General features: G+C 38.0%; 1 protein-coding gene across 2 annotated transcripts in view; it reads left to right on the top strand.

The window, feature by feature from the left end:
* The window catches only part of LOC139934870 (ryanodine receptor 2-like), a 248,027-nt gene that overhangs the window by 142,936 nt on the left and 89,599 nt on the right, over positions 1-15,492 (top strand). For both annotated transcript variants that reach the window (XM_071929299.1, XM_071929290.1), the window contains 14 exons: positions 341-378; positions 1,330-1,407; positions 2,398-2,555; positions 3,574-3,672; positions 5,169-5,409; positions 6,388-6,512; positions 7,030-7,178; positions 7,872-8,085; positions 9,924-10,056; positions 11,439-11,575; positions 12,514-12,616; positions 13,384-13,606; positions 14,296-14,546; positions 15,265-15,437. In XM_071929299.1, coding sequence (XP_071785400.1) covers positions 341-378; positions 1,330-1,407; positions 2,398-2,555; positions 3,574-3,672; positions 5,169-5,409; positions 6,388-6,512; positions 7,030-7,178; positions 7,872-8,085; positions 9,924-10,056; positions 11,439-11,575; positions 12,514-12,616; positions 13,384-13,606; positions 14,296-14,546; positions 15,265-15,437 — 2,122 coding nt within the window. The remainder of the gene's footprint in view (positions 1-340; positions 379-1,329; positions 1,408-2,397; positions 2,556-3,573; positions 3,673-5,168; positions 5,410-6,387; positions 6,513-7,029; positions 7,179-7,871; positions 8,086-9,923; positions 10,057-11,438; positions 11,576-12,513; positions 12,617-13,383; positions 13,607-14,295; positions 14,547-15,264; positions 15,438-15,492) is intronic.

Raw genomic sequence — 15,492 nt, 5'->3', positions numbered from 1 at the left:
CTGAAGTACCCTTTCAAAAGACAATTAGGCAACCTCTAAACTTACTTGGAAATTGTATTTGTCTGAAATATTTTCTACTTTTTGTAATTATTTTTAAATGGTTACTGTTTCAAATAAGACCTGAAGTGATGTTGAACAACAAAACAATTATTTCTTAATTTCTTAATTCTTTACAAACTGGAACAATCTGGAAAAAAAGTCTTCAAATCATGTAACTTCAAAAAAGCCTTGTTTAAATCTTTGGAACTGTTTTTCTTATACAAAGCAATTAAGCTTGAAAGAGGCGGTCGATTTAATGGCTCTAAACCTTCCTTATTTGTCATGCTTTTTATTTTTCTAGACCACTTCTAAGACTCTGTGACAAGTTGCTTGTTATTGGTAAGTATTTTTTTAATTTCCTCAAAACATTGTTATCAAAATTTTAATTTTTAATTTCATTAAAATGTTCCTCATAATATTGGATCTTGTGTCTTCTTCACTCTTTTGTCAAGATAACTTTTTTTTGAAATTCACAAAATTTTACAACAAAGAGTGGAAAAGAGCTCATGTTCTTCCTTCAAGGTTTGTCTTTGAAGCAATGCAACCTTTGAGGTAGACTCTGCTAGGGTCATAACGTTAGGTCACTAGCACTACTTGCTTTTATGCCACATGTCATTTAGGTTGATAATAAGTTTTCAACAACTATTTTAACATATTAATTATTATTATTTTTATTTTTATATATATTTTTTTATAGCATTTTTTAGTATAGCATAGTATACTGTTTACTTTCCCGAGCTCTGTGAAAACAAATATTTATCCCTGATGCAAATTCTCTCTATTACAAATATTTCAACATCTATTACACTATTTTGTTTTCAACAGTTAAACTTATGAATTGTTTCTTATAATCACATTCTTGTGCAGGATGAGCCTGTAATAGTAATAACAATAATAATAATGATAATAATAATATCACAAGTCTTATTTAGTGCACGTATCTACCAAACAAGGTGCTCAAGGCGCTGAGATATACAAACTTTCAGAATGATACATGTAGGTTATTGCAGTGATGAATTCTGAGACCCAATTTTGTATAAGCTTATGAGGGTTTATAAGTTGCTTGGGCGTATACAGCAGCCACAGCCAGGAACACTGGGCGAACCCCTTCTCTTTTCGAAAGATGCACTGGGTTCTTTTACATCGTTACGCAACACATGGGACCAACGGCTTTATGTCCCATCCGAAGGAGGAAGCAATGGTTAATAATTGTCTTGCTTAAGGACACAAGTGTCACGGCTGGGGATATACAACTCTGTTTTTACTCTTCTTTGTCGTTGTTACTTTTAGGTGAGTTCGATGATGAAGACCTGAAGCAGTTACTCATCTTGATTGATCCGACTACATTTGATGAAAACTACAAGAAAGGTACTCTACCAATCATTTAGTCTTTCGGTACTCTACCAATCATTTAGTCTTTCCCTCTGCTTACAAGAAAGGTACTCTACCAATCATTTGGTCTTTCGGTACTCGACCAATCATTTAGTCTTTCGGTACTCGACCAATCATTTAGTCTTTCGGCACTCTACCAATCATTTAGTCTTTCGGTACTCAACCAATCATTTAGTCTGTCCCTCTGCTTACAATCAAAGATCCCTCTATGCAATGTTACAATATAAGAAAAAAATAGAATACAAAGATACTCTGGCGACAGTTACAACAATCATTAAAAAAAAAAAAAACTTTCACTGACTAGGAAAAAGAAAAAAAAATCAAAACTTAAGGAAATGCGGGCCCCATCAGTAAAATGGCCAAACTTCCTAAGAGATCCATCTTAAAATGGGTCCTCTGTTCATCATCATCATCATCATCATGCTCTGAATCCATCATGGGGAACGTAGAGCCATCCAACCATTGGATCTGATGCAGATTGCCATAGCTGCCACACCCGAGACTTGAAGTCCGCTTCCAGCTGATGCCACACCCAGCTGTTGCGAGGTTGGCCTCTTGGCCTCTTCCAAGCTGGAAACATTATTATGGAAAAACAAGCAAAAACTGGCCAACTGGCGTGAAATTTATAAAAAATACTTATGTTGTAACTGGAAATGTTATTTTTAAATTGGCACCTTCCTTTATACTGATTTTTTTAAATTTTTGAATAAAAAAAATAAAAAAGGGGATAAAATTATCATGACACTTAAAAAAAACCTTTAGAACCCCTCTTTCTCAGTTTTGTACTTTCCTTCTCTTGGTGTTCCTACCTTCACAACTGCTGATCCAAAGATGGTATCAACATGGGGTTTTTAACAGTATTAAAGCAAAGATTATGCTATTTTCAAATGTAAACACATTTTTTAAATGACCTAGTTTGACAAATGATTTGCTTGATGGCATCACAAATGGATTGGTTTCTTGCAGGTATCAGTGAAGCCGTTGGTTTGCTCCAGATGCAGCTAGATGAACCAGTCAAGCTGGAGGTCTGTTTCCTCCTACAGCATCTGTGCGACAGTCAGCTCAGGCATCGAGTGGAATCCATCGTTAACTTCTCGGAGGACTTTGTGGCCGAGTGTCAAGCTGTAAGTTTGATTAAGACCTGGGTCATGGGGCGGACATTTCATTTATCTCCCTATTTAATCAATGTAACTTAATCCTGTTTTTATCAAGGAAGAACTTTCATGCTAAGCAAATTTTTGTGCCCATGGCCCAATTTCATAGCGCTGCTTAGCCGCCGATTTTTTGCTTACTGGTGATTTCTATTTCATAGCGCTGCTTACCGCATGCACACGAAAAGGTATTCTAACCTTGCGGTGCTTACCGCACAAAAATAAATGACGTCACAATGCAAATCCACAGTAAACACGCAATATGGCCGCCCAATTTTTCTGCTAACCTGTGAAATACGCTAAGGCTTAAGCAAATTACTCTGCTACAGTAAGCACGCAAATTTGCTTACCGTTAATCAGCGCTATGAAATTGGGCCCAGGTGTTTGTGTTCGCCCGAGTGTAAGTTGGAGTCCCGTTAGTGACACTCGTGTCTTAGAACAAAACAATTTCTTGCTCACTTTCTTCCATCCATACTTGCTGCGTCCTTCGGATGGGACATAAATGCATAGGTCCCGTGTGTTTTGTAATACATGTAAAAGAAACCAGAGCACTTATCAAAAAGAAGAGGGATTTGCCGCAGTGTTCCTGGTTTGGTCATCATCAGCATATTGCACCACAGTACCTTGTAAACCATTAAATGGTGCTATGCAACAGAGACCTGGGGTGGATTTCACAAAGAGTTGGGACTAGTCTTATCTTGAGTTAGGACCAGTTACTCGTCCTAACTTAGGACTATACATGCAATTTGTATATCTCCTAGGACTAGTCCTAAGTTAGGAGTAGTCCTAACTCTTTGTGAAATCGACCCCTGGCCTCATACTTCATAATCGTAGCTCCATAATACCTTGCAGGAAAACACTGAATGTTGAAGCATCTTAAGCGTCACTGAGTGATGGATATGAGCACTTTATAAGAAGCAGTTTTTATTATTAATATTTTTATTATTAAATTGCCATTACTGATTCCATTACTCTCTTTTAACTGTTTCAGGACCAGTTGCGACGCTTTATGGAAGTCCAAACAAATGACATGCCACCCATCATAGCAGCTAAGAAAACCAAAGAATTCCGCTCAACTCCACAAGAGCAGGTATGATAGTTAACCTCCCCAAAAATGAGATTAAATACAGAAATTTCAAGTGATCAACCAAAAGAGAAACTGACTTGGGGAATTTTAAATAAACTTGGGTTCACCAAGGAAAAAGACTTGAACCTGCGACCTCCAGCGCCATTCTACCAACTACCAGCTATTCCCTATTGTGGTGGTCTCTCCCGGTTGGTCAATATCTTTGTTCGTGATGAGTGCCAGTCAGAAGCCATTCAACCTGACTGCCTTATCCTTATAGCAAGGAATCCCACCCAACCTAATGTGCCTATGTATAATTTGTTTTTACCCATACATCGATGTATACTTTCTTGAAAAAAGTCTAAAGGTAAATAACTCGGGTGGGACTCGAACCCACAACCTTTGCATTGCAAGCGGATGTCTTATCAACGGACCGATGTCTTAACAACGGACCACTGAGCTAGCCCGGTGGCTTAACCCTTTGGTGCTCAAGGCAGTCGCCAGCGACCACCAAAAACACGTGAAATTGGACTTTAGAAAGGTTTGCGGTAACACCATGTTATGACTATTGGGGTGGTTCTGAAAAGAACCGTTGACCAACGGTTCTTTTCAGAACCACCCCAACTCATTAGAGATAGTCATTACATGGTGTTACCGCAAACCTTTCTATATCGTATTTCCACCATGCAAAGTTTTAAATCCCACTTAAATTGGACTTTGATAAATGCTCATAACTTAAAAACTACAACACCCATATATACCGCCCTGTTTGGTTGGTTAGAGCAATTGTTGAGCTTTTGTTTGATGTGATATTCAACAGGGGGGGCTATTTAAAAAAAATTAGAAAAACACGGTTGAACGTTTTAATTTTTTTTTTAAATTAATCTGTGCACCAAAGGGTTAAGGCAGTTCAAGTCTATAGCCGTGTTCGCACTGGATTAAAATTTTTGTTAACTTAACCATGACGCTGGGTAACATTCCGACAGGTTAACTTTTCCACCGTCTGCACTTGGATTTATTTGACTCGGGTAAACTTACCGAGACAATGGGTAAACTAACCGAGCTGGCCCCCTGCGTAACATTGAATAGCTCGATAATCACAAAAGTCTTAATCTTCCATGACAAAACATGTCAGCTTCATTTGGGTCTTGGACGGATGGGAGATTTAACCGAGTCGTCGCGTCCACATTGGACTTTCTGGCTTGGTTAAACTGACCTGGTCAATCTTCCTGGGTACCTTTGGTTAAACTACCCATTCGGGTCGGGTAAATTACCTGGGAGGAAATTTTCCTGGGCTGTTCGCATTGGAGTTATACCCATTGGCTCGGTTAGTTTACCCAAATTAAGTCCAATGCGAAAAGAGCTTAAGTGTCAGTAGCGGTTTGATGGATGTAGTTTTGCATCGGGATAAAGAATATTATACAATTTATTTTTACCCTTACTAAGATGTGTATTAAGCACTGTGATCATAAATATTTTGTCATGTGTATGATATTCTTCATCTTGCTCCATGATCGTAGATGCGAATGTTGGTCTCCTTCAAGGGGAAGGATGACGGCTCCAGCCCCTGCCGAGAGGATCTACGGGAGGTATTGGACTCCTTCCATGGTAACCTAGTGGCTCACTGCGGTGTGCATGAGGTCTCTGAGGACGAACGGGTGAAAGAGGAGAAATCATGGCTGGTACGCCTGTTTAGTTGGGTGACTGGCCGCAGCGGCAATGGCTTGGATGGAACCGATTTCAACCAGAAGTTTTCCGGAGGTAAGTTTGATATTTGATCATATCAAGGGAGAGTTTGTTATTTAAATAACATTGATGGTTTTTACCTGGAGCAAGTACGATAAGAGATCATAGTTAATCATTTTTTTTTTGGGGGGGGGGGAGGTGTGGGGGGCAAAAAGTTTTTTTAATTAAATCGACTGGTTTACTTCTTATAAACTGGTAAACATTATTCATCGCTACATAAAGCTAACTTGTAGGGCTAGATTCATATGTAATCTGAAAAACATTGTGGACCATTTTAGATTTCAAATTTTATTCATAAATACCTCAGACAGTTTCGCTATTCCTAGTGGGTGTGTATAAACCTTTGTTTATGACCAGTAAAAAGTGTTGAAATATGGGCGTGACACGCAAGCTTGCACCTGTGCTTAAGACAGTTTCTTCATTCCTATTGGTCGAGAGCAATGGCTGAAACAGTTGTGCCACATTACGCGATACGCGCGACACGCACAGCATTCCCTTAGGAGTTGTTTATTAAGGGCCTTACCATTTCATAGCTGGAGGGGTGTTGTGTTCAAAGAAATCATTGAACAATTATAAATTTTGCACTTATTTTACTTTTTGACCAAAAAGTGTTGATGTTTTTTTACTGTAAAGGTATTTATGAATGGTAGGTTAGACTTGAAAGGGTTAACCATTGTTTGGCTACCTCTGATCATTATTGATAGTGTACTAGTCTAGTCAAAAATTTGCAACCAGCCTATGGAGAGGGGCCGTATTGCCGGTTTTCAGTGGTCGTTTGAATTACATGTAGCGCAGCGCAGAGAAGCGTGTTGTGCAGGCTTTGATCTGACTTTCATTACAACAACCTACCATAGTGCAGTGTGTTGAAGTTTTCAACCTGCAAACATTTCAACAATTTTAGGATCCTATCAGTTGATAAAAGGTTCAAAGAATAAAGTAAACAGGGAAAAAATTATTTATATATATTTATTTGGCTTGGTTACCTTCTTGTAGACTCATTGTCTTATCTAATATCGGAGACCATGATTCGCTGGGCTGAAGAGCAACACATTGAAGATGCTTCGCTCGTACGAGAGATGTTTAAGATTCTCCATCGGCAGTATGACGGTGTAGGGGAGGTAAATGGACAAATTATTTAATTTCATTTCATTTTTGGTTGCTTCTGGTTGTGAAGCCAAAGAATCTCATAGCAGCAGACTTAATCACGGCACTTGCCAATACACCATGGAGTAAAGACAAAGAAGGAAGTTTCAGTTTAAGATGTGGGAGGAAAACAGCAGAGAATCATTATTTAAGGGAAAACCCACGCAGTCATGTCAGCACTTAAAGGTTTTGAAACTAATAATTTCAAACATTTCCTTTCTGAAATGACGTTACTCTGATGCAGTGGCTTGTAAAATCAGATGGAGATAATCTTGGTCCATATCAAACACTTATGAATGGGATTATTGCCATAATATGCTAAAGCTTTACTCATTTTTGCAAAACTATTGTTATTTGTTCCTATAGTTATTGGACGGTGGAGTGGAAGGGAGTGAACATGTGTATACAATATGTAACTTTTGCATTGCTTCCCTTCTCAATGTTTATCTTAAATAGTTCCCATCTAACAGGTTTTTTTTTGTCTTTGCACAGCTGTGCCGCGCATTGAACAAGACGTACGTAGTGAGCGCCATCCAGAGAGATGACATTGTCCATCTCTTGACCTCTCTGGGTCAGATCAGGTCATTGCTCACTGTCCAGATGGGATCAGTGGAGGAGGAAGCTTTGATCAAACATCTCTGGTAAGTATGTAGAGATGAACACACAATGTAGCTATTAAAGCCATTATACACTTTCGGTACGGAAAACAAATTAAAAGTTCACAGATTTACAAATAATTTACAGGGTTTACAGAAGGTAATGGTGAAAGACTTCTTTTGAAATATTATTCCATGAAATGCTTTACTTTTTGAGAAAACACTAAATCAATATCAATTCGAGAATTAGGGATTTATTTTAAACACATGTCATGACACAGCAAAACGTGCGGAAAAAAGGGTGGTTTTTCCCGTTATTTTCTCCGGAGTCCGATGACCGATTGAGCCTAAGTTTTCACAGGTTTGTTGTTTTTTATATAGCGTGGGCCTTGGACAATACTGTTTACCGAAAGTGTCCAATGGCTTTAAAGACCTGCTTGAACAAAAATGTTAAGTCGTGAACTTTGCTGAATTTCATTTAAAATGTTTTCAATCAATAAGGAAGTTGAGTCATATGATAATAAATAGATTTTAATTGTTGAAAAAAACCCCAATCATTTCGAATACCCTTATCCTGCGCTTTTCTGAAAGATTCGCGAAAAAGCTCTGTTACGTAATCACTCATGTAACGTCATAGATGGGAGCTCCAATTTGTATAGCTGCTTTGTTGCAGCGTGGAGGTATAACGCTTAAAATTTTTCCCCATAATTTAATGAATATTTTTGATTGTCTTAACAGGGAGTTGACAGACAACAAAGTGTTCTACCAGCATCCAGACCTGATGAGGGCGCTCTGCGTTCACGAGACGGTGATGAACGTGATGGTCAACGTCTTAGAGAAACACCAAACCTCTGTTCAGTTAACGACAGGCTGCTGCGATCTGGGAACCCTCAAGGGTAGCCGTACACTTCCCCATCAAATGAGCTCCACTTCAAACTCTGCCAAAGTACAGGTCAGTTTTTGGAGTATGAGACACACAGCCCAGCTTTTTCAAGTTGCATTATCCCACTCTTTGTAATTTTAAGTTTTTGTAAAGCGCATCAAGAATTCTTCCAGTTATGTTTTGTGCTATATAAGATTCATCTATTATTGTTATTATTTTATTGAAATATTTTTAACCTTTGAGAATTATTTTATTCCTTTTATGTGGAAGAGTTGTGCTGCATTTCCAGTCCCTCAGCTTACGTTTCTTCAAGTCGCCCCAGTTCTGACTTCTAAAGGCATAGTTTTCAGTTTTTTAAAGACTATACAATTTTTACATTGGGATATACATATATGTCGATACTATATTGTAATTTTTGCTGCCTGGAAACCTCTGATGGTCGATATTCTTATGTACATTGTCCCCAAACCAACAAAGTATCACCCAATATATTTGTAAATTATCTTTAGCAGTAAACTTGTGGGTACAATCATCTATAAAACTGACTGCGTAAATTGTTACCGCCATCATAGGGCTAGATAGCTCAGTTGGTAGTAAAGCGCCGGAACGTTAATCCCGAGGTCGTTGGTTCAAATCCTGCTTTAGTAAAGTTGTCTTTGTTCAACCCTGAATATTAATATTTTTTTCTCGATGTGGTTATGAATGCTACACAACTTTAGGCAATCCACAGTAAAACAATCTAAAAGATTTCAGTGCAGAGCTGTGCAGTTACATTTCTGAGATTTTTTTTCAAGTGCTTTTCAGTATGCTTTTTTGAATCTTAAAAGTGGCCCTCATTCCTCCAGGATTTCAACCATGATCTCATCACTGCCTGCTCACGATTCCTCAGCTACTTTGTCCGAACCAGTGGTCGAAACCAGATGGCTATTTTCGATCACATTGATTATTTCTTAGACCAGAGTGATATTGGACTCTGTAAGTTACCCCAGATATTGAGGCATTCCTTTTTTTTTGTATGGCTGCTGTGAGAAACAGAATTTCTTTTTTATGAGCATGATTGAGAAAGATGTGGCTTTTTGAAATTTGTTTTTGCATTTGAGTTTGATTTGCGGACCTGGCTTTTGTTTCTGCATTGCACTAATATTCAAGATTTAAGTTGATGTAAAAGTGCATTGGGGATCAAGAATATTATGTTGGTTTTAACTTTTGACCAATGTGTGATAAGCACTGGAAATTGACACACTATACACAGGACTCAGAAAACATTGAGTAAGTGAAAAAGGTAAAAGGACTGAACAAGATATTTTTTTTTTAATGATGTTTTTAAAGCTTGATCATTTATACTTCTATTGTAGCACACAGTAATTTTTTGAATCAAGTTCTCGTTTCTGATAAAAAGTTTGTTGCATTCTTGAAAAAAAAAAAAAAAAAAAAACGATAACCAATACAGAGAATTTAAGTTTTTTATTGCAACTTTTGCATGACTCCTTTTTGCATTTTATTGTTTTCCCCTTTTCCTTATGCTTCCTATTTACAATGCACAAAGAAAAGCAGACGACGGGAATATATTGAAAAGTAAAGAATTTTTGAAAAGGATTGGAATTACAAGTAAGTATTGGACTTGATGTGTTTGAATCCTGGCCTGGTCAGTTATGGTACTTGAGTCCTTGAGCAAGACACTTTTATCATAATTGCCTCTGTCGACCCAATAGTACAACTGGATACCAGTGAAAGCTGGGGAGTAACCTGCGATTGACTGGCATCCTATCCAGGGGGAATAGAAATATTTTCAGTTGTCCACACCCGACACACTGTTTTCAAACTAACACTGCTAATGTTTTCTGTTTTACTGTATGTCTGACCCTGTTTGCTGTGGTGTGTGTTCACGGGTTGATGCCAATAAATAGGACGAGGGCTCTCGAGATCTGACTTCTAGCTGCTGCCGATTCCTGTGTTATTTCTGCCGGACGGGTCGGCAAAATCAAAAAGCCATGTTTGATAATTTAGGTTACCTGCTGGACCATGGCTTCATGGGGTTATGTAAGTAGCTGGGAAAGTCATATTTAAAAACAAATTATATAAATCTATTACAAAATAAACCCCAAAAATATGAAAGAAAAGAAAATAACCTGATTTTCACAATTTTTTACCTTTTTTTTATATATATATTTTTTTATAGAGATTCATTGCTCTTGAACAAAATTAATAGATAGTTTAAGATACATGCCATCTTTTTTGGGCAACTTGGGTTTTGTCTTTGAACCGCATCAAGCATTGCAGCAACTCATGCAACAAATTTGATAAAACTCACACATTCCTCATGTGGTACAATATACTGAAAATGCAAAATTATAAGTTTTAAAATGATGTATAAAGGCCTGTAAAGATGGCCGTCCTTACACTGTATGACATTAAGTAGGAACTATCAATAATTCATATTCCAGGCGCTCTGCCAAAGTTTGGTATCTTTGAAACTATAGATAGGCTATTTGCGTAAATGATACCTTTATCATTTCATAACAGTGCATGACATACATACCTGTGTGACCTAATCTCATTACACAGTTTAGATTCAAGTGCTAGCTTGTTTTGTTTTTATCTTTTGTTTCTTTATGAACTTTTGCCCCAAACAAGGTTAAAAGCCACTCATACAGATTTATCTTAAGAAATTTCTCATCAGTGAATCGGGTAAACTTTGTGAACAATTTTTGCTACATATTTAGTTTTTTGTCAAAGCATCTTGTAGCTAAGTGTGTCAGGCCAGCCCGATTCAGTTTAATTTAATTTGATGTAATTCAAGATCATTTGCCGATGACACTAGTTTTAAAACTGTTTATGATTAATGTGTGCTGTGAATCAGTATTTGTGTGGGAGACATTTGAGTGGCTTGGTGCTGCAGATTTTAATAACCCGATATTTTGTTTAGCAACATCTAGTTTATGACAAAATATAAGAATTATGACACATTTGCAAACCATAGCTTAAGCTCCTTCAGCCATTTTTTCTTTCATTATTATCTCGCAACTTTGACGACCAATTGAGCTCAAATTTGCCTATGATGAGATACACCAAGTGAGAAGACTGGTCTTTGACAATTACCAATAGTATCCAGGGTCTTTAAAGTGTCACCCTCAAATTAATGTGGTTTTAAAAAAGCCTTATAAATTCTTTTTGTACATATATTCATTAATTTATTGACCAGCAGCCATATCAAAAATACCTTCATATATTTAATAGACGTTAGTTTTGCATCAGAGATAAAGAATACAATTTATTTTTACCCTCACACCGATGTGCATTAAGCTCTTTTACCAATTTTTTTCACTGAACTCGGGGAAAAGTACCGAGTATACAATGCTTAAGACACATCGGTGAAAGCCTTCATATTTCTAATATTTTCTCCCTACCCTGCTTACCCATAGCCTACCCATCCCTACGTGGGTCGTGTCCCCTGGACGTGGCTGCTGCTTCCTTGATGGATAATAATGAGCTAGCCCTTGCACTAAGAGAACAACACCTGGAGAGGGTTGTTGTGTACCTCTCCAATTGCGGCATACAGGTAAGGTATTTTTAATAACAAGTTTTACAGTAATTTTTCAGATAATTTTGTTGTTTGTAGTATTTTTAATGGTTTAATTTAGGTTACAGCTGGTCTGGCCTAATATTACATAATTTTGTTAGTGGGGATTAAATTGGGAAATTTACTAGTAAGTTTTGTTTTCTTTATGCTTTTCATTTTTCTGTCAAGCGCTTTAAGGAATGTTTATTCATATTGCGCTATATAAATACTGTTTTATATTATTATTATTATTATTATTATGTTATATGCCCAATTTCGTAGACCTGCTTAAGCACAATTACAAGTATGCTTACCTGAATTTCTAGCCATACTACTACTATGTCAGAAGTACAATTTGTAACTGGTATCCTGCTCATTTTTTTTGTCAGCAGAAAATAAGGAATTACAAATAAGAAGTCGCCCGATAGAATTTACAATTTTGCAGAACAATAAGTAGCAAGACTCAAAAGACTCAAAAGAAAATAATATAGTTTTACCGCAAAGCAAATATACATACATGTAGAAGAAAATTAACAGATCAGTCAGTGAAAACTGGGCTTTATTTTTTAGCAAAAATAAGTGAGTTACAAAAAGTTCAAGTGACAAGATGGTTTTTTTTTGGAGAGTAACATTGTTCACTTTAAAAGATCTTTAATTTGCATCAGGAATAAAACAACTTATTAGGTTTACCCAACGATGCGAGTAAAGCACTGTATACATTGTACCCAGTAATTTCCAAGAGTCCTATAAACAAATATTCATGTTACTCAAGACTATTTATTTGCTGCTGAACTTTTGTTACTTTTTTTAAATATTTTTGTATACAGCTCTTAATAATTGTTTTACATACATTACAAAACAAAAGTGCAGCATAAATGGTCACACTAGGCGTGCCTAGTTAAGAGATAGGAATGAATTTAATTTGTTTTCTGTTTCAGGACAACTCACGCTTGATATCCATTGGCAAACCTTCAATAGGATGGGACCCGTTAGATGGAGAGCGGTACCTGGACTTCATGCGTCATGCTGTATGGGTTAATGGTATGTAACCAAAGATAGATGAATAAAGTTGATTTGAATCTGTTAGATAATGTAGTTGAACAAAGTTGATTTGAACCTAGCTCCAGTATTTTTTTATTTAGTTCAATTCAAAATTATTCAGACTTTTGTTTACTATTTGAAAGAAAAACCCATGGCTCGTAGGACCCAGCAATAATGGTGGTTAAGTGGACACGGGTGTCACAACTGGGACTTCAACCCACACTCTGCTTGACAGAAACACCAGAGCTTGAGTCCAGTGCGCTTGATCTGACAGCCAGGACACACAAGTCAATTGACGTTGATAAATAATACAGTTCATTACACACATCACAAGAGCAACATTTGCAATTCACAATGGAAGGAAAAGCTTCATAGATACAAAGGCAGATAGGCCCGTGAATAACATATGCTGATCAGAAACACCACACCTTGAGTCCAGGGCCCAATTTCATGGCTCTGCTTACCGCCGAATTCTGCGCTTACGATCACGATTCCCCGCTTATGTGCAAGCGCCGAATTTTGCACTAGTCTTATAGTCATAGAATGCCTAGTAATGCGGAGAACGCATGCGCAGAAGCCAAACTTTTCCTCTAATCCGTGAAATAAGCTTGCCGTAAGCACAGAATTCCCTGCTTCCGTAAGCGCCGATTCTGTGCTTACGGTAAGCAGAGCCATGAAATTTGGCCATGTACTCTCATCCCCTCCACCCTGACCTCCACTTGAAGTGGATAAACAAATCTTGATTCATAACTATTTCTTCCTTGCAGGAGAAACCGTTGAGGAAAACGCAAACCTCGTCGTCCGTCTCCTGATCAGACATCCAGAGTGTCTCGGCCCAGCACTTCATGGAGAAGGCAAGGGTCTCCTTGCTGCTATGGGTGAAGCCATCTTGATGTCCGATACCGTGGATGATATGTTTATAACAGGAACTCCAGCCATGGTGGTCGTGATGGAGGAAGGAGGGGAGTCCCAGCCACTCGTCACTAAAGGGTAAGATGACAAGTCAAACTTTGAGAGTAGCCTCTATTGCGACTTTGATGGCACAATGTTATCTTTTGCCGAGGGCCCAGTTTCATAGAACTGCATTAGCAGACAAAATTACTTCGCAATTTTCTGTTGAGCAGAAATAAGCAGAAAATCAGTCAGTAATAAGGGGATAAAAGGGTAAGTCTTAAATGGCCATTTAAAATGGCTGTGTGATAAAGGACTGTTGGCTGAAGGCCAGGTCTTTTATCGCACATACATGACCTGCATGGTTTTTAAAAAGGTCATTTAAGACTGAGAGTCACCAATATTTTATTTCCTTATAAAGTGTCTGGTTTCCTGCTTATTTTTTTCTCAGTGGAAATTTATAGAATTAAAAGTTGAGAAAAAATCTGACAGATTAGCCTCAGGTTGTCATTCATTCATTCATTCATTCTTTCATTCATTTCATTCATTCATTCGTGTCTCGACCAAGCATGAATTTCTATCCATGTCCAGCACTGAGTAGTTCCTCCTTCAAGTTTAAAGCTTGCACACTTAAGTTTCAAACTATCACATGCAGGTATGTCAGCTGAATTTCTAAAGAAAACTCTTCTTTCAATGCACTTCTCCTGAATGCCTTTTCAAAAAGGAAAAAAAAAAGAAAGAAGTGTGTTCTTCTATTTTGAGTTCAAATGAAATCCTTTTCCCCATAGGCCCTCCATAGAGAAGGAAGAGGATGAAGATGATGTCGACAGTGGGGGCGCTATTCTGACATTCTACGCGACCTTGATCGACCTCCTCGGGCGTTGTGCTCCAGACCAGCAGCTCTTGTGCCAAGGACGGACAGAACCCCAGAGGATACGCTCTATCCTGTGTAGTCTGGTGCCGTTGCCTGACCTGGTCGGAGTCCTCAGCCTCAAGTTTGTGTTGCCGTCACCTAATAAAGTTTATGAAAAGAAAGAAGGTGTGTGAATGCTTGTAGGGAAATTCATTGGTCAATTCAAGGGAAAGTGACTGGGTAAAATTAATTAAATTTCGGGGTGACCTAAGCTTGGGCGATATCGATTTATTTTAATCACGATATATCGCCAACAATATATCGCGATATTCGATACAATCGCGATTAATTAAATTTGACATCATCAGTCTTCAAACTCCCAATGAAAGTTGTAGAAGAGAGGTGATCTAATGACCTATTCTTCTTGTTTTACTCCAAACCTATGGGGTGCAAGATGTCTCAGCTAGGAAATACATCGCAATATTGCGATACTTAATCGATATCGCGATATATCGCGATATACAACCTTAAACTGCTATGTAACTAGGGGTGGATTTCACAAAGAGTTAGGACCAGTCTTATCTCGAGTTCAGTTCAGGACACATTACTCGTCCTAACTTAGGACTGGCCTGAAGTTTCTAGTATCTCTTAGTAAGGACTAGTCCCAACTCTTTGTGAAATCGACCCCAGGGTTCACACCCAAGGGATGTGGTTTTATTTCAAATATTCGTCAGATCTGGTGACTGGTTCTGGAATACTCTGTATACCGAAAGTAATAACTTGTAACAAACTTGTTTGGAGATGGGTAGCCAATGTAGTGACTGCAGCAATAACATTCTTGTCTGGGTTGTTGGGATTGTAAATTTTATACTTGATTACTTTCATTCTTTTGATTCATTGACAGACACTGTTGGTAAACCTCTGGGTGCTGATCTGAAGGGCTTGACCCCCAGTCACAAGGAGGCCATGCTTCTGTTCCTAGAGAGGGTTTATGGAATCAATGATCAAGAACTCTTCTTCCATCTCTTGGAGGTCGGGTTCTTGCCTGATCTGAGAGCTGCAACCACCATGGACACGGTTAGTAACTCTAAAGTATACTGTACATAGGGTTTTGGTCTAGAATGGCAGGCAA

This window comes from Asterias amurensis, chromosome 1 (genome assembly GCF_032118995.1).
Source record: "Asterias amurensis chromosome 1, ASM3211899v1".
Taxonomy (NCBI): Eukaryota; Metazoa; Echinodermata; class Asteroidea; order Forcipulatida; family Asteriidae; genus Asterias; species Asterias amurensis.
This window is presented reverse-complemented; position numbering and strand designations above follow the sequence as displayed.